Genomic DNA, 26,475 nt, shown 5'->3' on the forward strand with positions numbered 1-26,475 from the left:
ACAATTTCCTGTGCCTAAAGAGAGAATTGGAGCAGGGCTTTCCACAAGGGTCTGTAGTGATAGGACAAGTAAGAATGGCTTTGAACTCAAAAGAAGTCAGGATCAGATTAGATGTAAGGAAGTAACTCTTCCCTACAAGGGTGGTGAGGCACTGAAACTAATTGCCCAGAGAACTTATGGATGCCTCATCCCTGGAAATGTTCCAGGCAAGGTTGGATGGGACTTTGAGCAACCTGGTCTAGTGGAAGGTGTCCCTGTCCAGTGCAGGGGTGTGGAACAAGATAATCTTCAAGGTCTCTTCCAACTCAAACCATTCTGTGATTCTATGATAATAGAAAGTTGGTGTTTCTTGACTAAAGGATGACAAGTGAGCTGCCGCCAGAAAGGCCAGAAATGCAATTTGTTTCAAAACTGTTACCTGAGAGTTGTCTGACTTTTTATAGGAGGCTGTGTGTTGTGCCTGCTGCTGTAATCCACTTTGGGGGTTTCGTCTGTGTATACCTAGCAATTCAACATCTGAGCAGGCCAGAGAGGCAGCAGACAGTGAAAACCTGTGTTGGAGGGGTGTTTTATCAGGCCTTTTGGGGCTGCTGCCTGCCTGTAGCATGACAGCAAAGGAAACAGGTATTAGGAAAAACAGTGAACTTAGGGTTTTATTTAGGCATGAGGGACCAAGTGTGGTCTCTGAAGATAGCTATGAGCTTTTTCAGGTGGGTTGTGCTTACTTTCAAGGTTGCTCAGTGGCACTTGGAGATTTAGAATGCATTTAGCACAGCAGAGTGTGAAAATCGCAGCCAGTCCGAGCCAAGGAGAGGTCAGTGTCCCTAGACAGGCTGTGTTAAGCACTGGGCCCTGTACACGCTCAATAAAGCTGTACTGCCAGGTCCCAGTCCCTGACACGAACGGTGTTGGACTATTGGCAGCACCCGCAGGCTGCGGCGGCTTTTCCTCGGTTCTGGACGGCCGGACGGTGCTGGCCGAGCGCCCTAGCGTGGGCCGGGCCTGGTGCTGCTCCAGCCTCAGTCTGCATTCGCTGCCAAACGTTTGCCAAGTATCACATTCTACTCCGGCTTTGTTTACACACGGAAGCTGTAGGAGTATGATTAGCGGGGTTCGTGTGCTCGGCTGGCAGGTGCCTGCTGGGTGTCACCGCTCCGTGCCCCAAACTCACCCGCTCGCTGCAGCACCCACGCACTCGGGGTTAGCGTCCACCTCGCGCTGGGCGCCAGCGGGACCGGGATCGGTTTCACCCGGCAACACTGCCCGGGGCCCGGAGGCGGGGAGCGGGTGGGATACAGAGGGGATGCAGGTGGCCTGCGGGCCGGCGCCCCCGCCGTGCCTGCCCGGGCTGAGGGAGCCCCGGCGCGGCCCCCGCTCCAACGCCCCCTAGCAACTACCTGGGCCCGCCTGCCTAGCAACCGCCCCGCGCCTGGCCTCCTGATTCGCCGGCCAGCCCCGGCCGGCCGTCGAATTCCTATTGGCTGCGAAGAGGGCAGCGGGCAGCGATTGGCTGCGGCGGCGGAGGGAAGAGGCGGGGCGGCCGGGCGGGGTTCGGGCGGAGCGGAACGGCCGCGGTGGCGTCGGCGGTCCGCAGGATTCTTTGGGCGCGTGGTGCGGAGGGATACGTCGGTCGGACGTAGGTGCGAGGGTCGGGCGGGGGCGGCGGAGGAGCGGGACGTGCTGCCGACGTGAGCACGGCGGGCGGGGACTCGGGTTCCGCCGCGCCGGCCGGGCCGGGCCGGGCCGGGCCGGGCGGGAGGAGGGGGTGAGTCGGTGGCGTTCTCCGCCGTGAGAGGGAGAGCGAGCCGTGGGGTCCTGACGGGCACACGCCCTCCGCCAATGAGAAGGCAGGGCCGATGCGGACCCCGCGGCGATTGGCCGGCGGGCGGGAGGGGCGGGGCAGGCACGGTGTCCCGCCCCCCGCAAGGACACCCCCGCCTCCTCCGCGCAGGGCCGGCCCGGCATCATGGCCTCGGAGCTGGAGAGCCTCAACCCGGGGCAGCGCATCATGACCTTCCGCCCCACCATGGAGGAGTTCCGCGACTTCAGCCGCTACATCGCCTACGTGGAGTCGCAGGGCGCCCACCGCGCCGGCCTGGCCAAGGTGCGACACTCCCTCTCCCCTCGGGCGGAGGCCGCGCCGCCGGCCCCGGGCCGCGCACCGGCCGCCTCCGCCCTTTGTTTACGCCGCGGCGCCGGTGGGGCGGGCGCGCCCCGGCCGGGGCTCGGCCCGAGTTCCCCGAGTTTGACGCTGTCCCCGGCCGCGGCCGCCGCTCCCGGCCCGTGTGTCCCCGCAGATCGTGCCGCCTAAGGAGTGGAAGCCGCGGCAGTGCTACGATGACATCGACGAGCTCGTCATCCCCGCGCCCATCCAGCAGGTGGTGACGGGGCAGTCCGGGCTCTTCACGCAGTACAACATCCAGAAGAAGGCCATGACGGTCCGCGAGTTCCGCAGGATCGCCAACAGTGACAAGTACGGCCGGTCCCGGGCACATAGAGTTATGGAATGGTTTGGGTTGGAAGGAGCATTAAATACCACCCGGTTCCCTACCTTGTCAGGGGCCGGGACTCTTTCCTCAAGTACAGGTTGCTGAGGGTCCCATCCAAGCAGGCTTTGAACACTTGTAGGGATAGAGCAGCTCCCCACAGGGACCAGGTCCTCGTTACGGTCTGGGATCAGCAGTGTGAGCATCATGCCCCAGGCAGCTGAGGTTGCTTGTGCAGCTGTGTGCATGGGGACCTTTGTCACCTGTGCAGCAAGATGGTGTGTAAAGGCAGCAGAACTTTTTGTTTGTGCTGTGGGCTCCTGTCTATCTGTCTCCAGTAGCTAGACCATTGAAATACTTACTAAGTAGTGGAGAAAGGAAGGTTCATGACATAAAAAAGGAGATGAAGATCACTTCAAAAGGAATTGAAGCAAAAAAGCCTTTGCAGTAACTAGAAATAGCATTGGAATTGCCAGCTGCCGTCAGTCCATCAAGGCTTGTTTTAGCTTTCAAAAGCAGTACAGACTAGATATTTTAGAGTTGTGTTTAATAGAATAATTTGATGAAAGTTACTGTTTTACATTATATATGTAACTGTCTGGAATCTATGTATATAGACACACATTAAATAGGTGTTAAGACTAAATTTGGCCCCCCAGAGCTACATATAGTCCCATATATGTTTAGCAGGGAATGAGCATCAAGAGCAGGTATTTTGCTGGTAAACAGAGCATGTTTAACCATGGTGAGTCTGTGCACGTTTGCCGGTTTCACAGTGGCAGAAAACTTTGGGTTTGTTTGGGGGTTTTTTTAAGTTGTTCTTTGTATCATTTCTGGTTTTGACTGTGTTGTTGCTTCTAAGTAGCTAGGTAGAAGGTGAAATTGTTCTGACCCCAGAAAAGTGTGCAAAGCAAAAGTGAAAGTAAACTGAGAAATGGGGAAAGTAATTTTCTTCTGATACTTCCATTCCAAAGTGTAACAGAAACAGAGCAGTGGCTGCTATCACATATTAGGTATTTTTATTGTAGCTTTCTGTTCTTTCAGTCGAGGAAAACATTGGCTCAGACTTGTCAAATATCAGACTGCAAAGTCTTTAGTATCCTTCTTGTTTTTTTCAGGTACTGCACCCCTCGGTACACAGACTTTGAAGACCTTGAACGAAAATACTGGAAGAACCTTACGTTCAATGCCCCCATCTACGGGGCTGACGTTAATGGCACGCTCTACGACAAGGTAAGGAAACTGTTCTGGTTTTCAGGTAACAGTTATCCTGGTACATTGCATTCCATAAATACTAATGTGGCATTTGACTCTTACCTTTTGGAACAAGTTAATGATAGTCTTAGCATAGTTTGAGCTTCTGGAGTAGGCAGCTGACAGAGGAAGCATTCTAAGGGACCTCTGCTAGCACTTCAGTGTGGGGGAGCAAAAACCACCATTGTCCAAGCACTGCTTTGTCCTGAAAGGCATATGAGGGTTGGAAGGGCAGACCAGTGGATACATGCTGCTTTGGTATCCACTGGTGTATGTATTTTTGTGGGGCAGCTCTATAGCCATTAGGTGGTAGGATGATCACTGTCCAAAGACAATTTTCATTCTGCTTGCTTGTCTTCTAAATTCTCATGATTTTTTCTTTTAAAAGATATTTGGAATGAAAAGTGGTTTTGTTAAAGAGGGTTCAGACATCAGTTCAAACTCAATCAACATCAGCTATTGTTCTCTGCTCTCTTAAGTCTGTAGCTTCATGATTATTTCTCCTTTGTAATCATTACTTTGACTGGTATTTTTTTCCTCTCCTTAAAGGCCAGTAAGCAATCACTGTGCAAGCCACCATGCAGAACTTTAGGTTCAGGTGAACTAGCTCGCAGCTTGAGTTGTGTCATTCTGTGATGTGCTGTTTCAAAGTATCTGTTAAGCTTTTGCAAAGTGTCATCTCAGCTGTGTGATTCTGTACTTTGTAATCCTTGTTTGACATGAGGCTTGTGTTTTTCAGCATGTAGATGCGTGGAATATTGGCAGATTGAACACAATCCTGGATATTGTGGAGAATGAAAGTGGCATAACCATTGAAGGAGTGAATACTCCTTACCTATATTTTGGCATGTGGAAAACTTCATTTGCTTGGCACACTGAGGACATGGATCTCTACAGTATTAATTACTTGCATTTTGGGGAACCCAAGTCATGGTAAGATTTTTTAAGGAATCTTCTACATGTAGAAAATCAGTACCATAAAATATTGGAGTCAGTCACAAAGCTAAGAGCTCACTAAAATAATTATCAGTTTTCCAGCCTTGCACTGCAGTTCTCTGTGATGACAGGAACACGTAAGGAGCTGCAGAGCAGTGCATGTCCTCAGTAGAATTTGTTTGGTAACCTTCTAGAAGGGTCTGGTTGCTGTCCTGATGTAGGGAGTTCTTCTGAATTACAGTATGGATGCTGTCTGCTGTGGTAGGGCCAAAACTTGGCCAACTTGCTTATCATTTCCCAATGAGGCTCTAAATGACCATACAGAGGTATGGTCACACAGGCACTGGGGGAACAGGCAGTTTTTAATAGACTTTGAACTGTAGCTGTTTATCATATATCTAAATATCAGGCTAGTGGATGTGACTGGGTGGTTTGTCCAGTGTCTGAGCTTTCTTAATTCTTTTTAGGGGAGGCTCCTGAGTTTCTCTGTACCATGGGTTGCATTTTAAGAGTGAATCATGCCCTTCTGTTCACAAATGAATTTTCCAAGCAACTTCAACAATTGTTTCCACAGTACTTTTGTTGGAAATTAGTATTTTTGGCTGCCTTTTATTACAAATTTGAAGAAGCAAATAATAGCTAGCACAATGTGACCCATGAACAACCCCATGCAGTGGCAGTAGCAGAGAAACATGAAACAGAATAGTTCAGTCTGTTGAACTATTTGGCCATTGCTTCTTCTACAGTAGTACTTGGAAGAAGTGAGCTTTGCTAGTATCTTTGATTAATTTAGCAAGGAATCTGTTCAGAATATAGCACTGTATTCCAGAGTGAAAGCAAACTAAGTGGGTTGATTTATTTATTGTAGTCATACCAGCCAGGAGTTTTGTGGCACCCATTAAAAGGTGTGTACAGGGAGAGATGTAGCTCTAAAGAGCACTCCGTGAGTTGTGCTTGTGTTAAGGATGTGGCACCTGACCTAGTCCCATCTTTGTCTGAGCAGCTGAAAGAGGTGATTCCATTTCCTTTCTTGCCCTGTGTTCCTCCTTGCCCTGAGTATACTGAGGTTGCACTGCTGTGAAATGAGACAGTTCAGGAAGTGCTCTTCCCTTTCTTGTTGCAATTCATGTTTTGCTGCACAGATCTGCTAATTATGTACGTCAGACTTTTTACTTCCTTGATTGCTTGAGTGAAAGTTGTTAAAATAAGTGGTCAGCTTTTGCATGTTGATTTTTCTCGGGATAGAAAGGTAAAAGTCCTCAATGAAGATTTTTAGGTTTACATCAAACTTTGAAAAAGACAAGTGTAGACATAGAGAATTTTTTTTTAAAGTAATTCACATCTTGATGACTGATTACGATTTCCAGTCAGACTTTGAGATTTTGTTGTTGTCACTTGAACTTAACAGACTTGTTCTTACAACTGCAGGTACTCCATCCCTCCAGAGCATGGGAAAAGGCTGGAAAGACTTGCAAAAGGTAATCGGCAGTTCATGTCCTGCCTTTTTCTAAAGATGGGATGGACAGCTGCAGTGGGTTTCTGCTGTTTTAGAGAGCATAGGTTGGCATGACTGCACTAATAATTTGCCTTTTAGAATATAGATTACATTACTTTTGAATGTTTGCTTACAGGATACACACAAGAGAAATTGTCACATTACAAATAATGAACTTGTGGTCTGTCTGTCCTTAAATGAGAAAATCCTTAGCTATAGATTATTAAAACTGGAAAGTTATGGGCAAGAGAGGATCCTTCTATTTGAAACCTTTTTTATGTTCTTTCAAACTGGCAGCTGTTAAAAAATAAATCTTAGGGATTTGTAATTTTTCTTCAGCATGCAAACCTAGCACGCTTCAAATAAGATGATCCATATTTGTAGGGAAAAAGTGTCTGTACAGTAATTTTTCATAAAACTGCTGAAAAATAAATGTAGTTTGAGCACAATTTTAACATCTCTCCTTGTCTTTATTTTAAACAGGTTTTTTCCCAGGAAGTGCCCAAAGCTGTGAAGCATTTCTCCGTCACAAGATGACTCTCATCTCTCCATCAATTCTGAAGAAATACGGAATTCCATTTGATAAGGTGTAGAAAAGTAATCGTGGTTATACCAGCTTGATCAAGAGATTCCTGCAGCCTTGTCTTGCTTCTGACAGCAGCCAGTAGCAGATGCTTAGAGAGGAAAATAGAAACAGGCAGGGTATAAGGCAATCCTTCCTATTGTACTTCCGTTTGTCTGGCAGTTGGGGCCTGAAGGAGTTTGAGACCGAAAAATCTGTCAAGGGCTCCTAAAAACAAAAACTTAAGTTTCTGTGATTTTTTTTTTTTAATTTTTTTAACTTAAAACTAAACATTATCTCCTGTGTTAGATTCACTTCACTGTTTAGATGTGTATTCAGTGAAGTGAGATTTTTCTTCTTTTGTTTCCACTTTTCCCCTGTTAATTTTGTTTGTTGCAATCTGCTTCCTCAATAGAAAATAAGGCTTGCCCCCTATTAACTTTTAATTACCTTAGTAACTTTATAGGCTTCCTCACTTTCTCATGTAACAACCTGCCATTCCCCTTCCCACACAGAGATATTAAAGATGTAGTCTTTGAGCTCTTATTCAGAAACACTGTATCATCTGCCTGGGCAGCTGAAGGATTTTGTTGTCATAAGCCTTTACAAGGGGGAAATGTTGAAGAGCGAGCAGTGGAAGGCTGACTGAGAGTTGTACTCTAATGTGAAAGCAAAAAAAAACAACAATAAATTTTCAAGTTCTGTGTGGATAGAAATTTACTCCAGCTTAGATACTGTTCAGCCAAACCTGTAGCTGATACAGATAAGTATCTTTATAAACTTCATATAGCTGGTGACAGAGTATTTGTATGTATAACCATTCCTGTGCTAAATTGACTAGTTGTGTTGTGTGTTAGTAAAAAAACTGTTGAGCATGGCTTTTCAGTAAACAGATATTTAACATAAGTAGCAAAATAGTGAAGGTCAGTAGCAAGTCTGTCCATTGCAGAAGGGAGCTCCAGCCACCATCTGTGAGTTGGATTTTTGGGTGTGCTGCAGAGAGGGCTACAGGAGCTCCTTTTAATCATATTCACCAAGTACCTTCTTAAACTCTGAGTAACACTGTGATGTCTCAATTGTCTTCTAGGTGACACAGGAGGCTGGAGAGTTCATGATAACCTTTCCTTATAGCTATCATGCTGGCTTTAACCACGGCTTTAACTGTGCTGAATCTACCAACTTTGCTACTCTTCGGTGGATTGAGTACGGGAAGCAGTCGGTGCTGGTGAGTGGTCTGTTGCCATCATTAAGCCCCCACTGCTTGTTTTAGGAGAGTGGTTTCAAGCCTTTTAAGATGTGATGGATGTCTGCTTTCTCATAAAGTAGCAACATCCAGGCAGAGTCCTGCTTAGTGCCTTGTGTCAACCATGGATAGCATGTAACATGTTTTGTAACTTTGCAACTTTCAGTAAGTTTCTGCAGCTCATGCGAGCCTTCAGAGAAAAGCATGGAACTGCTTCCCTTTCCAGATGTGAAAGAATATGCTTGTTGGGCAGAGCTCATCAGTACTTTTCTCCAGTATTTTAACCATTATTTGTTGACTGTTTACCCTGGAATGCGGCTTTGGAACTTAAATAACTTATAAGTATCTTGGCTGAACCTTTAAAGTGAGTAGTGTTACATCCCTGTAGAGGTGCCTTTCAGACAAGGTTTACGTTTCCAGAAGCTACATTGAAGTGAATGCTTTGAAGCACTAGTTGTAACCATGCCTAGGGGAAGGGAACCTCTACTGTTCTGGGTAGGCCCAGAGTTTGTGTGGCTCTGATTTCGTCATTATAGTCTCTGGTTTTGTGACCTGTTTCTATATGAGCTGATTTTAAAACACTCAGCTTCTATCAGCAACTGTGTAAAAAGACTGATGAGCTTTCTGTCTGGTTGTTGTGATAACATCTGGTTTTCTGTTTCATGTTTTTTGCTGGCTTTTCTGCCATTTTTAGTAACCTAATATATACCCTTTTGATTTCCTGGGAAAGATTCTTGAGAATTCTGAGGCTCAATTACATGTGAATGTGGGATCTTTTTCTTTAAACTCTTGAAAGCAAAATGCTAGAAAAATGCAGAGTAGAATTGCTGAGTATTTGGCCTTACCTTATTATTTTCTGTGACTTCAGTGCTCCTGTCGGAAGGACATGGTGAAGATCTCCATGGATGTGTTTGTGAGGAAGTACCAGCCAGATCGTTACAAGCTTTGGAAAGCTGGGAAGGACGTGACTGTCATTGACCACGCTCTTCCAACCCCAGAGGCAGCAGAGTTCCTTAAAGGGGATCTCATGCAAAAAGTCAAGAGTGGGAAACAGTGTGCTGAGGAGATGGAAACAGAAGAGATGTGTAAAGAGGAGGTGGATGGGGATGAGACAAAAAGGTACAGCTTTATATAGTCCTCTGCTTTTCTCTTGGATTCTTAGAATTTGAACCCAGTTGCAATTAAATGTTTGCCATTCTGATAGAACAGTGAAAGTTAGCAATAATCTTTTTTCCTGGAAGAAACAGGATTTACTCTTAATATATTTTTAGTGTTTAAGTCCACATAATTAGATAGTCTGTGGTAAGCAGGAAATACACCAGCTAGGAAGGTAGTTCTTCATCCTGGGACAGACTTCCAAAGCCTGGCTTGGCAGTGTGTACCCTGCACTGACAGGCCAGTAGAAAAAGGGGTTGTATTGAGATCATGGGACAGTACTTGCTTGCAAATTCTGGTACAATCAGTGCTGCAAGCTGTGGTATTGGTGTGCAGTTCTTGGTTGCTGAAGGTTAATCATCTTACATTTTGCAGTTAAATCTTCTTTGGTCAGTGCCAGCTACTGTTCCTAAAGCTGCCTTTAGTGGTGAATTTTTTTGTTCTTTGGTTTGATTCGTTTGGGGTTTTGTTTGGAAGGGTTTTTTTGTTAAAGGTAAAGAGTGCCTGGCTAGAGACAACTGCCTTAATACATGATTAGCATGCTGAGAAGTCATCTTTAGGGATTACTGATTTTTCTTCTGTAAAGGCAAAGAAAACACTTCAGAATAATTTGGAAACTATTTGGCTTTCTGGAGGCTGTCTCATAAAACGCTGGTCTAAACCAGACTGTGTTTTATGCATTCACGCAGAAATGTAACACATTTATGTGTTTGCTAACCTGACATAGGGATTTGTCTTCTGCAGCATCCCCAAGCACCGCATAGGAACAAAAAGGCACAGGGTCTGCCTGGAAGTGCCTCAGGAGGTGAGTGAGAGTGAGGCCTTCCCTAAGGAGGAGCTGAGCTCCACACAGTATGAAGCGGACATGGCAGAGCCTCGTGAGAGGCCCACGAGTGAATTTGTGCAGCAAGGTGAACAAAGGATCAAACTTCCAGGTAATTGTGTGCCTTATATAGTGCTTGTCTGGGGCACTCTTCAATATGATCCTAGTTGATAGGATGCTTTTGTGTCCAAAAAAGCAGAACTGGTTTGTCAGAGCCATTGGTAGCACCTCAGAAATGTACTGTTATAAGACTTGAAATATTACCATTTCCTAGTTTTTTATTTTTACTCTTTATTTTGTCTGCCTGCATACAGAAATATATGGGATGCCTCAGCAGTCTAAGCTCCTTTTTATCTCTCTAGAGCAATGTGGCCTGTTTATAGGAATTGCTTAGTAAAACATATGCACACTTCCTGGTAGAGTGGATCTGGTTTGCTTTATAGGTGTGTTACTTGTAATTTTGTAATAAGTAGGCTGGACAAAATTCTTGTAGGTTGTAATGGATGAGTTATCCTTGCTATTAGGGGAGGAGCAAGAGGCATGTGGAACAACACAAGAACAGGGAAAACGTTTCTGATGCCCCCTTTGTGTTTTGGTTGTGGTTTTTTTTTGTTTGCAGCTTGTATTTAATAATCTTTTATTGGGTTGTGGGTTTGTTTTTCTTTTTCTAGTAAGTCTTCCATGAATGTTTGTAGTCACTTACACACAGCAGCATATGGCCAGGAGTTGGGCTGTTTTAACTACATACACGTCTGTATAAAGGATCATCTGTGTTTATTTGCACTCACTGTCTGCTGCTTTGTTTTATATACCCTAGCTCTTGTGACGGTAGAGGCAATGGGCAGATGCTTTTATTCTCTCTCTGACTAAGCAATGTATGACTTTATAGGTGTTTGAATTAATCATCTACTCTTTATATGACATGCTGTTGCTTTTTTGTGTGTAGTAGTTTGCTTTTCTGTTTGACTTTGTGCAAATAGTTGCACAAATGTCCTCTTTCTGCTCAGACTTCAGAAAAAGTCAGTCTGTCTCTTCTTCCAGATCGTGTGAACTCGGCCAAATTTGAAGAATTGAAACCGGTGAAGCTTGAGGAAGAAGAACAAGAAGCAGCTGCACTGGATCTCTCCATTTCACATGCTTCAAATTCCACTTCAGTGTTGCCAGCTTCAAAGCAGAGTGCTACATCCAGTGTTCAGTCCAGCTCACCTTCCTACTCTTCTGACTCGGAATCGTGTGATGTGTTGGCGAAGCGAATGGTTCCGGGGCCAGCCGGGGTGTTCACAGTGCACAGCTACGCCAAGGGCGATGCCAGCGGCTCCGACAGCGAACACACCTCAGGGAGGAAAGCCACTGCCAGCTCCAGTGTCAGTGAGCAAGAACTGACAGAGGTATGAGAGGCAAAAGAACTGAAAGCTGGGGGGCTGTAATTCCATGGTCAGGAATTTGCTGTGACAAAACTTCCTATCTGTGCAGATGACAGTTTCATCCCACTGGTGCATAGAAGGTTGCAGCTCTGGGTTTTGCTAAACACACAAGAATTCAGATGAAAGCCTTGTATACTTAGCCCTTCAAGGAAGCAAGGAGATCACCTGTCTTGAGAACTTCTCTAAACTATTTAAGTGCTGTAATGGAAAGGATAGCTTAATGTTTTTGACATGGTAGTGTTACAGAATGATTGAGGTCCTTTTGTACTAAGAGACACCTGTTTGTACCTAAAATGAATCTGGTTTGTTCCAGCCTTTATTGAAAGCACATTCATGTGATGAGGGGTTTTTAGTATAAAATTGCATGCATAGATACATCTCTGTGTCCTTTTAAAAGAGGTGAAAGGATACAGCAAAAATATTGGTTGGGAGAATGAAAATCTGAGTGTTAAAAAGCTGTCAGTGAATGTTTTATTAAACAGCCTAAGAGAAGAGTTAGAATCTTATCTGGTAGTGTCTTTCCAATATTTTGTTTTCCTGTTTAAATCTGTGTTTAGAGAATGGGAGGCCAGTAATGACTTCTGAGAAGTCAAAAATTACACCAAAGGAACAGCAGATAGACCAATCCTGATAATTAAGCTGAAACTGAAGAGTTGTCATGGCTATTTAAACTGAAGATATTCTGTTGCAGATACTGATGTCTCCATCACGTGCTTGGTACAGGGAAAAGGTGAAATTTTGAATGGGTGTGGATTGTTTTCCCCAGAGGGGTGTACTTGGAAACAAATTTTCCATTAGGTGGTAACTGTGAATGCTAAGTTCAGTATTTCTTAGAAGCCTTGTATGCAACTCTGTGTAAGAGAACAGAGGTCATGATTATTATGCTCTCTTCTGGCTTCATATATGAAAAGAAGATATTTAAACATATGTAGGATGTATTTAATCCAAGATTCACTTCTTTTTAAAAGAATAACAGATTTTAAAAAAGGTAGGCTGTTACCTAGAGGGAGACTTTCTGGACTGTTGAAATCATTACCTTTACTGACCTGCTTGTCAGGTTAGTAGTAATTTTGTCAGTGTGTCACTTGTTTTTGTATGGGGCTAAGGGAAGAGGAAATAGCTGTTCTTGCAATCTCCTTCTTCCAGTCTGTCTGGTAAGACATGAAGGCAATTAATAAGCGGAAAGAATTAAAGTGTCCTTCATTTAAAATTACCCTTTTAGTTTGACATGTCTATGAGCTCAGTATTTTTTCTATTTTATTTTATTTTTACTTTTAAATTTGGAATATTTTAAGTGATGCACAAACTGAGGCTTCTCCAGAATTCATGAGACTTCTTATCATGGCTCTTTTAAATTGAACCCTCCAACTTGTCTTTCTTTGTTTCTGTCTTTTACATGATTCTTTAAAGAAACAGACATGCATGAAAAGCTACACTGGGACCTGTGAAAAGTGTCCATTCTACTGACTCAACAGAACTAGTACAGCTCTGTCCAGTTTTTCACAGCAAAAGTGCTCTGAGCACTTTGAAAAAGAGTTTAGAGCTGAAGTTACTTTGGAAGCATGTGTGCATATTGAAGTAGTTTCTCTAAGTTCAAAGTAAATTCCTTCCAGAATGATGTCAAAAGGGCACGTGCTAACTGACAGCTGAATTCCTTTCCTGGTCCAGGTGGGAAAGGAGTACTTAAGCTCCTTGAAGGAGAGTAAGAAGTCCAAGGGCCGTCGCCAGCCATTGAGCAAACTCCCCCGTCATCACCCGCTCCTGGTCAAAGACTGCATCAGTGATGATGGTAAGTAAAGCCTTGTGCTCCTTGGGAAATTGGAGAGAGGGTCTCAGCTTCTGTGGGCAGTGTGGGATATTCTAGTAAGTAACTGGTGATAAACAGGAGTCAGCAAGTGACAGCTCTGCCTCCTAGACAAGGTGCATATCTCATTGTATCATTTAACTTTTCTCTCAAATGGTGTCATCTTTCTTTCCTGTATTTTCTTTGGAAAGCAAAATTAAACCAGTACCAGAGACTGTTGCCTAACTGCATCCGCCTTAGAATATTCCAGTCACTGATGTAAATGTTTGGGATTTTCAAAACAACCCTAATGCCAAATTCTTTGGTGGATGACTTTAATTTTGATGTAGATGTAATTTGGAGCTGGTTCTGCCCTGTTGCTTGATTAGTAGAAGCCTCTTAGAAAGGAGACTGAGTTACTGGCTTCCATCACCCTTCTGTCAGTTGCATTCTGGCAGTCTTTCTTTCATCTCCATTCATAGCTTCTTGCCTTATTTAGTTTCATTTACAAGAAGAACATCTATAAAAGGTCATATAGTCACTGAGTGAATGCTCTCTTATCACAGAGGCATCAGAGCAGCTAACTCCTGAAGAAGAGGCTGAGGAGACAGAAGCATGGGCCAAGCCACTGAGCCAGCTGTGGCAGAATCGTCCGCCAAACTTTGAGGCTGAGAAAGAATACAATCGCAGCATGGCACAGCAGCCCCCATACTGTGCTGTGTGTATGCTCTTCCAGGCATATCAGGTATGAAACCTAGACTCTTCATGCTGTCACGGACGTAACAGAGTAGGTGCTGCTGTGGTACATAGTTTCAAATATGTGGGTGTGCATATTGCCAGTTAACAAAAGCTGTATCAATGTTGCAGTCTTCCCAAGGAGCTGTTCCAGGAGAGCACAAGGGGGTGAACATCCTCAGACCTGTGATGGGCCCCTGTGGGTCCCCAGGGCTCGCTCAGCGGTTCAGCAGAAGCTTTTGTGTTTTGTGGCTTTTGCTCAAACCACAGAATGGAGCTTAAATGTTGCTGGAGCTGACTATAAAATCTGACTACTATAAAAGCTGACTTCTCCTTTCCAGACTGACTCCTTCACTTCTAAAATGTTTTTAAGAAAACACTTTAGGTCCTCTCATAGTACATGGTCTTTGATGAGCTGGCAAGGATGAAAAACTTTTACTTAAAAGAATTTAGGGATGTGTTTGTAGATGGTATGGATTGAAAACTGTCTGGTCTTGGAGCATATCCATGACAGTAGCATGGGATGGGGTGCAGAAGTCTTTTGTCATGCTGAATAAATGTGCAGGCAAGAGTCCCTCAATTAATGGTTTTTATATACCTAAGATAAATAATTTTAAGGTAGCTTGAATAGTTGTCTGCATGTTTGACCTGCAACTTTGAGGTAGTTTGACCCTTCCCATACGCTAAGCATATTTGATTTGTGATGACTCTATAGTTGTGGTGGCACTAGAAACATGTTCACCACAGTTTTGGAAACAAAGACCTCACATTTTTGTTGCAGATTTATATTTCATATAGTTCCTAATTTTAATGAAAACCACAGACCGTAGTTTCTGTTCAGTCTTGCTATTTCTATATGAGAGTAAGTTCTTAGGAATGGAAATACTACTTAGGATCTGTATGGTACATGAGGATTTTACTAGTGCTAAAAGGTATAAAGTTAGCAATTTGAGGACAGTTGAAGTTCCCTGAAGATCTTTTTTGTAAGTTGCTGTTGAGCAGAAAACTCTTAGCTGTAGATTTTCAAATGTCTGTCTACACCAGGCAGTGGAGCAGAAACTCTTCCAAGATTTGAACTGTGGTTAGAGTCTTTGTTCCAACTTCAGAAAGTCTATAGCAACTCTGGAAACTCACTTCAGTTACACATTCAAATAAAAAATTGGCACAGAATGCCAGACAAGTATGCACTTTCCTTGGGAAGAAGAAGTATCTGCTGCTTGGGGGGGAAAAAAGTTGTTACTTTCTTAAATTTTGTTATAGATTTCCCTCAGTCATTTTGTCTTTTGCTTGACGTGCAACGTAAGTTTAAATCAGTAAGTTTTACAGAATTAGACTAAACAAGACTCGTAGAAAAAAATGTCAATTTCCTTCCAACTGTGAGCATTACCTGGACTTTTTCTCCCTAGCTTTTGAAGCACTGAAGGAGCGACAGTGCAGATTCATTTTGCTACCGTGATTTCTGCTAAAAGTAATTTTAAAAGATTAGGCAAGTTACTTTTGTGATAGCCTAAAAAGGTACAAAAGGTGGTTTGAACATTTTTTCAAAGAGAAAAATTAATTTCTGTTTAACTGTTCAGAGGAGTAGCTTTAATGGAAATACACATCTGTGAATTTTGTATGTCTTATCTTGTTTGATTTTGATCTTATCTTGTTGTATGTCAAATCTTGTTTGATTTGACATTGATTTAGAAGAATAAATTATGAAAGATTAGCCTGAAATTCTCCAGAGCTGTATATTGCATTTTCAGTCTGTTTATTTTCCAGGAACAAATTAGTTTTAAAGCCCATTGGACTTATTCAAAATTACACTGGGAAAAAGTAACAGGGATTGTAGTAGGTGTCTATTTGCGTGCTGGTAATCTTTCCATATTGAGGTAAGATAAGTGTACACTGATGGATAGCAGTATTGTGATCCTCTGTATTACAGGGGGAATATGCAGAAGAGGTGTTGCCTGTAGAGCATGAGGTGAGCTTGGTGATTCTACCTCTTCTGTCAGAAAAAAAGCACTTTGTGTATATTGTTGCTCGTTAGAGGGATGCAATTCAGACTTTCAGTGTAGCATTAAGTAGAGTAGAAATTAATTTCATTCTGAAGCCACAGCAGCTAAGAATTTTATAAATATAACTATAAATAGTAATAATTAGTTATAAATGTAACTCTATTTTCACCTAACCTACCAACTCTATGATCTTTCAGTACCTTTATTTTTTCTTTAAACTGGATATATGTATGAAATAATGTGTAAGCAAAGATAATGTGAGACCATTTTACTTGTAAAATTTAAATTCCCTACCCATCCCTCACAGGCAGAATGTGAAGGCAGCAGTCAAAACTCTGGAGTAACTCCAGCTGCTGCAGATGGGAAGGTCCGAACTAAACCCCTGATTCCTGAAATGTGCTTTACTGCAACTGGCTGCAGCACTGACCTCAATCTTTCAACTCCCTACCTGGAGGAAGATGGAACCAGCGTACTCATCACCTGCAAGAACTGCCATGTCTGTGTTCATGCAAGTGAGTGCATCCAGATGTTACCCTAAGCCCTGGTGTTCTCCATACTGAGCCTGTACATCACAGCAGGCTTCTGCCAGTTGACCTAATGTACAAATAGACCAAGTTCAGCCCTTAGCAGAGGAGTATATACTTAGTTGTTGCCCGGTGGGGTAGGCAGTTGGCTGCTTGGGTGGCTTCAAATACACAGCATCATCCTGGGGCTTATTGATTTTAATTCCTGCTCTATTTCTGGGCTCAAGGGAAATGGGTTTGAGTTTAAATAAACTCTTAAATGAGATGTGTCTGTTCTAGGTTGTTATGGTGTATCCCCTGACAAGGCCACTGAAGACTGGATGTGCTCCCGGTGTACAGAAAATGCGTTAGAAGAGGTAAAGTTTTTCACAGATTGAGTCTGGTACATCTGGGAACTTGGCTGCAAAGTTAGTTCACATAGTGTTGTGGGTGTTGGTTTATTTAATTATCCTGTGAAAAGAACACAATTTAGACAATGTTTAGGAGCCAGTCTCTTGTGTTTTGGTACTTTTAAACCATAATGTTATCCTTTTAACTAATGCAAAATTGCTGAGCTCAGAGGGAAGATGTTCTGCATGAATGTGGGAATAGCTCCATCATCTGTCTGAGTTTATGGTAGCTACTATTTCTAAGCCAGAAAATAACTTGTGTTAATAACTAGGCAGGTATGCACATGTGAAGAAAGCAAGAAGAATGGGATTCCCTCAGACAGCTACATAGACTCTAGGTCAGTGGAATGGGTCAACCTTTCAATCATTATTTCCTCATATTTGTTCCAGATCTTATTGCACATCCTGAAAGGATATAGGGTGTTGCAGATGTAAAAGGAACCTGTAACAAAAAAGTTGGCCCTTCAGTAGTAGGTTCTGCTTGCTTTCAACAGAATTGGAGTCTATAGTTGTTGCCCTAAGGGCAGCAACTTTTGAGAGCTGAGGAGCTGATCTGTACAAGGTTGTTATTTCTCTTCTGACAGCAGAATAATTTTCTTCCTCTGGATGTGCATTTTGAGGTGGAAGTTCTGCAGCAAGTGTTGTACACTAGCTAATGCTTTCTTCTTTACTCCAGGACTGCTGTTTGTGTTCCTTACGAGGAGGAGCACTGCAGAGAGCCAATGATGACAAGTGAGTATTCCAGATTTTTTTGATTTTAAGGAGAGGCTCAGTTCCTAAGTATCTGAGGGTAAGTTGGTAAACTGCATTTGGGGTAACAGAGTGACCAACAGCACCCATCACACTTTGTGTGTTCATTGCATTTTCACACAGCACTTTTTACCTCTTTAGGTAATGCCTGGTTCTCATTCTGTTGATAGCAGCTGTGAATTGCTTTGCATTTGATAGTGCAGGGCTGTAATATGCAGAGGTATAACCTACCACATAAAAATAAGGTTTCAAATGAATTAGCATCTCTCAGTATCTTCCCTATGGAGGATTTTGATTTTCCATCTTATTTGTGGTTACAGTAATCACAAAGGGCAACCATAGTTTTAAGCAGCACAACATTAAAATTCAAGGTACCTCTACAGCAACATGTGCATACAGCTGCCTGTCCTGTGTCCTTTGGGTGGATCATTAAAGTTATTTGAATGCAACATAGCAGTGGGGCAGACTCGTAGCACCATGGAATAACTGAAACTTGGCCACGCAGCCTTTTATCATGCAGGAGTCACTGAGTTGCTTTCCTGTTAAACCTTTTAGGAGTAGATTTTAAGTATGAAGAAATGTTAGGCTTGCCCTACATGTGACCTGTTAGTAGCAGTAGGAAGATTACACTGATCAAACTCAGAGGTTATTTATTGTGGTTTATATGGCAAACTTGAACAGAACTGTATTTACTTTAACTCCAAAGCATCTTCTGTTTGCCCAGTGCATATTAATTTCTTTTTCCTCTCTTTTGCCCTGACAGGTGGGTTCATGTGATGTGTGCCGTGGCTGTACTGGAGGCAAAATTTGTGAACATTGCAGAGCGGAGTCCTGTAGATGTTGGCAAAATCCCCCTGCAACGTTTCAGACTGGTAAGGATCACCTGTGCTGCATCAGTGGTGTCTCTAGTCCATTCAGAATCTGAGGGGTTTTGCTTATCCCATCAAACCCATGTCATCTTGGTATCAGTCTCCAGACTGAACTGTATAATCTGCTCAACTCTGTGTATGAGAGATGGCAGATATTCCTACTGCCATTTTTTTAAATTTTTCCTTGTTCTAGTATTTGTTCACATGAAGATCCAGCAAAAGGGTTTTCAGTATGTGGCAGGTAACATGCTTGTTTTTCTCCTCCCTAGTATTCAATTTGCTTAGTTGACTGCTTTCGAGCACTGAGATGCTTCAGGATATGTGAGGCATTCCTATAATGGGTGAAGGTCTTCAGCAGGAAAGCAACTGTACTTAACTCTTTTAACATCTCAGTGTTGAGGGGAAAATGACTCTGCTGTGCATATGCATTGCAGATAACATTCTTTTCCTACAACTGCCCCTCAGGCCCAACTGAGTTGTTACAGAATTTTAACTGTTAGTACTCTGGTCATTTCCCATTATTCTAATCTTGTTGCTTGTATTTATGTAACTTTTTAGTCAAGAGCTGAAAGGCCCTATTGAGTTGGAGCATTGCAAGCTGATCTAATCTAAGATCTGTTACTGGCATCCTTGGGTTGCATGCTTTGTTCGTGTTGAGCTGGTAGTTACTTAATCTACGTTTTTCTTCTATTGCATTACTTTACTTTTATGAATTATTGTCTTGTCATAAACTAAAACTGGTAGCTGCCTGCTTCTGTTTAGTCAGAAAACAGCAAATGGCACAGCTATTCTATGATAAGCTGTTAGCTAGCCCTTGGTATGTGGTAAAACCTAGTACCAGCCAATAATCTCTAGTTTTCTGTCCACAGAAATGCATCTTCTGCAAGAAAAGGAGAAAGAGAATTGCAGGTTGCTGTGTACAGTGTTCACATGGTCGGTGTCCCACATCCTTTCATGTCAGCTGTGCCCAAGCAGCAGGAGTCATGATGCAGCCTGATGACTGGCCATTTGTTGTCTTCATTACCTGCTTCAGGCATAAGACTCCATCTCAGGCTGAGGTGTGTAGGTGTGTTATTCCCAAGATTTGAACTGCAGTGTCTTGGAGGCACTGAGAAGTTTTTGATTGTGTGATTATTTTGAAACTTCGTTGAAAGTTTGGCTGTCTCACAGTAGATAATGTAATCTAACAGTGTTTGTCTTGGATTCTGATCTCAACCTTGCTGCTACTCTGATCTTAGGTGCTTTATTGTACTTTGGTTTGCAGACCAGAAGGACTGGAAGCATCACATCCCTCCTGTGACTGTTGTAATGAGAAACATTGTTGTTCTTGATATGCAGGAGTTAGTGCTGGTACTCCAGCAGTCTGCATGAGTCATCACAGAATTTCACATTTAAGTGATTGATTAGTTTCTAAAGTTGCCATGCAGCCTTTTTAACCAAAACCACAACAATCTGTTAGAGAATGTTTTCTGTAAGGGCCTTCCATTGCTCTGAAGAATGAGAACCTAATTTACTAATTAAGTTAAGGACAGTAGCACATAACAGATAAGACTTTAGGTATTTAACATTCCGGAGGAAGAACTTCTCTAAAAATGTTGCTGATGATGGCTGAAGTAGAGTAGTTCACCTGAACTAAAATGTTTTGCTTTGTTGTCTACCAGCACTGCAGCCATGGTCTTCAACACGTTTGTTATTGAATCATTGTATAAGTGATTTTTCTCTTCTCAGCGAGCCAAGGCTGCACTCCAGGATCTGTCCCCTGGACAGATCGTCATCAGTAAGCACAAGAATGGTCGCTTCTACCAATGTGAAGTAGTCAGCCTTGCAAAGGAGACTTTCTACGAGGTCAACTTTGATGATGGCTCCTTCAGTGATAACCTGTACCCAGAGGACATTGTGGTATGTTGTGGTATAGGACACATGGTATGAGTCAGTTCTTGCTTCTGTAGAGAATCAGGGGATCTGATAATTGTTCCCTGGCTCCTGTAGTGGCTGAGCTGTGCTGCAGGATGGCCTTAGGGATGTTACCTGAGAGTGACTTAACTGAGGCCATACAGGGACAGGTATAACAGGGAGTGCAACTAATCTCTGGCTGCTTAGCATGGTAGGTCTGAAGGAAAACTTGCTGATGCTTGCATGCCATCCCCACATCAAATACTTTGAAGTTACCACTGTTGGGATTTAAATGCAGATGACATAAATAGATGTCTCTCAGCTAGTTCTCCATCTCCTAAAAAGGAGAATTGTTGGGGTGGTGTGCAGTGTAACCCCTTGGTGGTTTGCTGAATCTTCACATAAAGAAGCTGCTTACCTTCCTTGTCTCTCCCATCTTCTCTCTTTCTTCTAGAGTCGAGATTGTCTTCAGTTAGGTCCCCCTGCTGAAGGGGAAGTCGTGCAGGTGAGATGGACAGATGGACAAGTTTATGGAGCAAAGTTTGTTGCATCACACGCTATCCAGATGTACCAGGTATAAAATTGCTGTCTAAAAACTCATCACTCAGAACAAGCCAATCATGTTAACAGGGTTGCTGTAGGGATGTCATGCTTGAACACTCCAGGGTAACTTACTTTCACTGTGTTAGCAATGACAGATGCTGGCAACAGTTGCTGGAAGTGATTGCTTGCAGCTTTATGTTCCTCTGGCTACCTACTTAAAGTGTCCACTTCTGAAAACTGCTGGTCTGCAATTCTTCATCAGACTCTTTCTGTAATTTAAACTACTTAAAATAAGTTTATTTTGCTTTTATTTTTCTTTTGGTGAGAATGCACCGTGCCTTTCATGCTTCGAAAGGGATGAATATTCAGGCTGTATTAAAGTGAACAGGCAGACTGTCTTGTCAGATGTTAAAAGAATGTCCCAAGACTTGCTGGACTATTACTGTCATGAGATTATTGAGGTTTTGATTCAAGTCTTTTGCAGTGTGCATAGCTGCATATATATCTTATAAATTTCAAGTGGTAGAAGATTATATCACAAGAGAGCTCTGTAGGGAGAAGGCAACTTCTAGGGAGCTGTGGCAGGGTTCTAACTTGAGACTTCTGACAGAACAACTTCTGGTTCTATTCTAGGTGGAATTTGAAGATGGTTCACAGCTGATGGTGAAAAGGGATGATGTATACACTCTTGAAGAGGAGCTTCCTAAGAGAGTGAAGTCAAGACTGGTAGGTAAACAGGGTGCAAATTCTACTAAAGAAGTAAAATTTGTTTTAATTTGTGCTTGAACAGCAACCTGAGCATGTGGCAGCAGCAGCAAAATACAATCTGGTGCTCTCCTTAATCATTGCAAAGCTAAGTAGTTGATCAGGCTACAAAAACAAAGTTCTGTCTCACTCTGGAGAGAATTTCTCCTTCTGCAGGGGTGTGAGTTTGTATCACAGACTGAGAGAGCATGCCTTTTCATACTTGTATTCGTAAGTTCTATTGTGTACTTCCTTTCAAAGAATGGCCAAGTTCTTTCATTTACCCTCTGTTCTGAGAAGCTCTTAGTAGGGTTGCATCAAAAGAGCTGGCTGTTTCTTGACACTGTAAAATAATTCAGGTGGGAAAGTCTCCAGACACCTGTTCCAAACAGGGGTAATTTTCAGAAAGGATTGTTCAGGGGTGTCTCCAATTAAGTTTTGATTATCACTAAGGGTGGAGATCCCACGCTCTGTTTTACCCCACTGCTTTACACTTCCCACTACAAAAGTTGTAGTTACAAACAGCACACTGGGGTGTCATGCTTTACAGCACAAACACACACACACCCTGATGCAGATCTGTTGGCAGGCTCACATACTATTAGAGGCTTAAGAAAGAATGTATTATAGCTGAATTCTGTGACCAGGTGTTTAAACATGCCTGCTCCATAAAGCAGAAATTGTACTAGATTATTTGAAATTTGGAACAGCTGACTGTTTATTACTCTGAGAAGTGATTGTGAATTTAAATTAAGTGCTCTGTTACATTTGAAACTTGAGATTCTTTAGATCTCTAATTACAGTTCACTTAAACCTATCCCCAGACTTGTAAATCCAGTTTTCTTAAATATTTTTCTTTTTGTGTTTAGTCAGTTTTTGAAGAAAGCTGCATGTTCCCATGTGTCTTGGCTTGGAGGATGTGGAGACAGGGATTTCATCTGTGCTCTAGTGACTAATTCTTTTTCTCTTAGTCAATTGCTTCAGATATGCGCTTCACAGAGATCTTCGAAGAGAAGGAGGTCAGTCAAGAGAGGAAGAGACAAAGAGTGATCAATTCACGCTACCGTGAAGATTATATCGAACCTGCCTTGTACCGGGCCATCATGGAGTAAACACTGCCTGTGGCAGAGGAAGAAGATGCCCACTCCCCCAAGGATTTAAATGTTCCAGTACAACAGGCCATATTTGGATGCTTTGAATCCAGGGCTTCTTCTGGGGTTTTGTTCTTTTATATTTTAAGGAAGCTAAAAGGCTGATGCTCTGCAGTAGCTGTAAGGCAGCTGTTGTATAGTGAAAGAGATCCCATTTGCTGAAGCTGATGCCTGCAGACTGCTGGTCTGAAGTTGGGTCCTTACCAAATAAGCCAGCTTGGGGATGTTGCTTTCATCTTGTTGAGCAGTCTTGCTTTTTATTTAGAGACAATTTGGACAGGTGGCAAACTCTTTGGGGAGTTGCTGCCAGGAATCCTGGCAGCTGCAGAATAGTGTGGTCTATTGTTTTAACTGAATAATGTTCCTGAATTTAGGAGTCTCCCTGGTGACCACACCTGGGCTTGAGCAGGCAGTATTACTGGTGCTGGAAATGGAACCTCTTTTATATTTATATCCTTTTTTTTGTCGCAAGCAGCTTCAGTCTCTTGTTTCTCAGCACCTCCTTTCTGAGGTTGAGCTGTAGGCTGTTCAAATCTGAACAGACTGGAGGTGCTTGTGTGAACAGGTGAAATGTGAAATTGAATCCTGTAGGACAAATTATTTAACCTTCCATTTAATAATTTTGTTCTGATAGTGCTTTTGACTTACTTAATCATAAGTTTAATTGTTAATAGTATGTGCCTCAGAACCAGTGAAATCTCTCTGGAGCCTTGTGAAGTGCAGCCTTCTAACAAGAATAGGTGTTCAGCTCCCAATAGACATTCAGCTCCCAAAGAGTTTGTTTTGAGTTTCTCTAAGGCAATATGACTATAAAGGGACAGTCCTAACTCTCCCTTCTTGAGATCCAAGCATCACAATGTTGGGGATGACAGGGCAGCGGTATCTGAAGCAGTGCTGCTCTGGGGCAGCACTGTCTATCATGTGTCCACGGGCTTTTGCTTGCAGCAGCTAATACTGGGTCTGAGACAGGTGAAGTGTGCACTGAGCTGTGTGTTCTGACTGAAAGGCTGTGCAATGCTCTTCTGAAGCAGGAGTGCTGCCGTGTTGCTGTCTGGCAAAGGTTATTGTAGCATTTTTATCCAGTATTAGGACACATCTCAGTTGTGGTGGAGAGAATTTGCTAGCCCAGCCATAGGAGGCTGAGTTGAGCTGGGTAGTAGGTGTACCTGGAAGATGTGCCAACTTGCTCCTAATAATTTAAGCATTAACACACCGCAGTAGGAGCAGTGTAAATACATGTTCCCTTCCCGTTCTGTAGGAAAGGGATTTTAGGCTGTGGAGCAATTGGCCACCTTCTTTTTGCATGGAATGATGGGGTGGATTTTCCTACTGGAGAAAATCATGATTGTGTGTTCTCCAGAAACTGTTCAAGAGGAGAATTTTCTAATGAAACAGACCTAATGCATCCCTGCTTCTATAGGGACATGGCAATGTGTCTGCAAAGTCTGGATTTGTAACTTTTTTCCTTTTGTTACATAGGAACGCTATAAACCAAACCCTTCTGAAACCCCGGTGCATCAATTTGTGATTAGCAATAAAATGTAGTATTGAGTAGTGATACAACTCTTGATCAGAAAAGAAATAAACTGCAACTTTTATACAGAAAATCTTTAGCCCTACGTTTTTATAGGGTCAGGAGGATAAGTAGCAAAGATTTGCACACTTTTGCATAGAGGTAATCTGTCCTATTTTTGTGGTGGAATACCTTGTTCATCAGTATTGGAAGGCCTAAACAGATTCTGAAAGGAGATAATGGGGTTTGGGTTTTTTTTTGTTTTTGTTTTGTTTTTGTTTTTGTTTTTGGTTTGTTTTGTTGGTTTTTTTTTTTCCTTTTACCATGTCCAAAACTCCGGGTCTCAGGGTATTAAATGGCTTTCTGATGAATGGGATAGTTGGCATGATAAAACCAGGATCTGTTAAGACCTGAGTCTGGTAGCTGCAGTTAATTTGGTCCAGGCAATAGGAATGAAACTGCACTTTGACATCTGAGCTTGTATGTAAGCCTCTGAAGTGATGTGCTGTGAGCAAATGTGGAGAAGAGCTGGCCAGGTCTTAACAAACTTGCCTCTGTTCTGTCAGAGTTAATTTGGTATTAACTTCTCATAAGATGAACACTACCTGTGTGTTACTGAAAAATATACTCCTTGTCTCAATCTGCCACTCTCTCCAGAGAAAAGGTACCTGCATTCAGTCTTTGTCCCCAAACTGCTGTAGAACTTAAATGCACCTTTTAGGTGCCAGATGCTATACTACCTGTGCTGCAAACACCTGGCTCAACAGCTTCATCCTAAAATGATGACCTAGTAGGAAATAGCTGGATTTGTTTGGTGTGGTGTTCTTGGGGTTGGTTCTTGGAGCTGCTCTATGCAGGGCCAAGAGCTGGATTTTATTGATTTTTGTGTGTCCTTTCCAACTCAGGATATTCTGTGGTTCACTTACAGCAGCTTTTCCCACTCACCTCTGACAGTATTCAGTGACTTTCAGGAGCTCCTATGTATAGTATTTGTTCTGGAACAGGAGCTTTGTTATCTGTTTCTGGCACATTTTCTGCAGGTGCCAGATTTGCTCTTGTTGACAGTTGCATAGTTGACTGCACTGTGTTGGAAAGTGCTGCCATCCTGCACTCAGACAAAGGGCCTTCCCAGTTTTCCTGTCAGTTCTTGTGCTGCATCATTCAAATGTGAGCACACTGTTAACTGCTGCAGGGACTAAACTGTTTTAGGCTTCTCTCTGAACTTAAGATCAGTGACCCTGATGTTTGAGGGCTCTTTTTTATCTGACTTTGTAAAAGCAATTTGGTTTATGGCTTGAAGCATAACAGATAACAGTAAAAGTTCTGTACAGACCAGTTGTCTCAAAAGTACATAGGCTTTCCATTACCAAGTCTTCTATCATGTCTGATAATTTTCTTCAGTGGTTTTGGCTTTTTTGGAAGAGTGTTTATCCTTTTTACAGCATCATTCCAGTGGGGGTGAGGGGCTGCCAGATTATCAGCTAGTCAGGTGCTTCTTGAGTATGTTCAGTACAAAATCATGCTCAGTGTGAGCTCTGGTGGCCCTTTGTTGGGTCCATTGCATGTGGTACTGCAGTCACTAGACCTCTTCACTTTTCATGAAACTTCCATCTGTGACTGGTTCAGGTTGGATCCATGAGGAGCAATTTTTGTATTTAAAAATAGTGGCTTGCCCTTAATTCAGGATGAGCTTCACAAGTCAGTGATAACTTTTCATAAGATTTTAAAAGGTGACTATATTCTTTGTAAAGCACCTGATGGCAGTAATGTTTCTGCCTGTGGCTGGACTTCTACGAGACCTTTTTTCTATCAGCAGACCTCTCAAATGACCAGAGGCAGTACTGTCAGTAGTAGGACCCATTCTCCTTTCTTCTTCCCTCTCTTTATGGTGTTTTTAGCTGGGTTGAATTGATTCAATTCAACCCAGCACTGTTTGAGGAGCACAGTCACTTATCCTAACCCTTCCAATGCATCTCTGTTCTTCCATTCTTTAACTGGGCTCCTTTTGTCTGACATATCTGCAGTTGTGCTTGTTTTCTAATGAAACATGGGGTGAAATCAAGACTGGTAGCCTGTATATTGTTTTCAGTTTCCTCAAGAAATAAATCTAATTTCTTAGATTAGATTAAAAAGACAATCTGTAAACTAATTTAAGAACTAAAGCAATGGGACTTGGAAATTCTTACCGTGCTTCTAATTTTTC

At 42.7% G+C, this 26,475-nt stretch overlaps 1 protein-coding gene across 2 annotated transcripts; it reads left to right on the forward strand.

Annotated features, from left to right (window-relative positions):
- The first annotated feature begins 1,525 nt into the window (after positions 1–1,525).
- KDM4A (lysine demethylase 4A) lies at positions 1,526–26,387 on the forward strand. 2 transcript variants are annotated; one of them, XM_071436540.1, is made up of 22 exons: positions 1,526–1,636; positions 1,952–2,104; positions 2,298–2,473; positions 3,605–3,719; positions 4,480–4,673; positions 6,105–6,154; positions 6,655–6,758; positions 7,821–7,958; positions 8,845–9,095; positions 9,876–10,066; positions 10,996–11,342; positions 13,047–13,167; positions 13,728–13,906; positions 16,204–16,408; positions 16,700–16,776; positions 17,486–17,541; positions 18,323–18,431; positions 19,298–19,486; positions 20,157–20,327; positions 20,776–20,895; positions 21,498–21,590; positions 22,580–26,387. In XM_071436540.1, exons 2-22 carry the CDS (start codon positions 1,967–1,969, stop codon positions 22,718–22,720), a joined length of 3,165 nt encoding a protein of 1,054 aa, XP_071292641.1. In that variant the 5' UTR covers positions 1,526–1,636; positions 1,952–1,966; the 3' UTR covers positions 22,721–26,387. The 2 variants fall into 2 exon arrangements, with proteins under 2 accessions (XP_071292641.1, XP_071292640.1); XM_071436539.1 differs by having other exon boundaries at positions 1,528–1,640.
- Positions 26,388–26,475: the final 88 nt, after the last annotated feature.

The sequence above is a fragment of the Agelaius tricolor genome, unplaced genomic scaffold (assembly GCF_023055355.1).
Source record: "Agelaius tricolor isolate 1412-34295 unplaced genomic scaffold, bAgeTri1.0.p SCAF_11, whole genome shotgun sequence".
Classification (NCBI taxonomy): Eukaryota; Metazoa; Chordata; class Aves; order Passeriformes; family Icteridae; genus Agelaius; species Agelaius tricolor.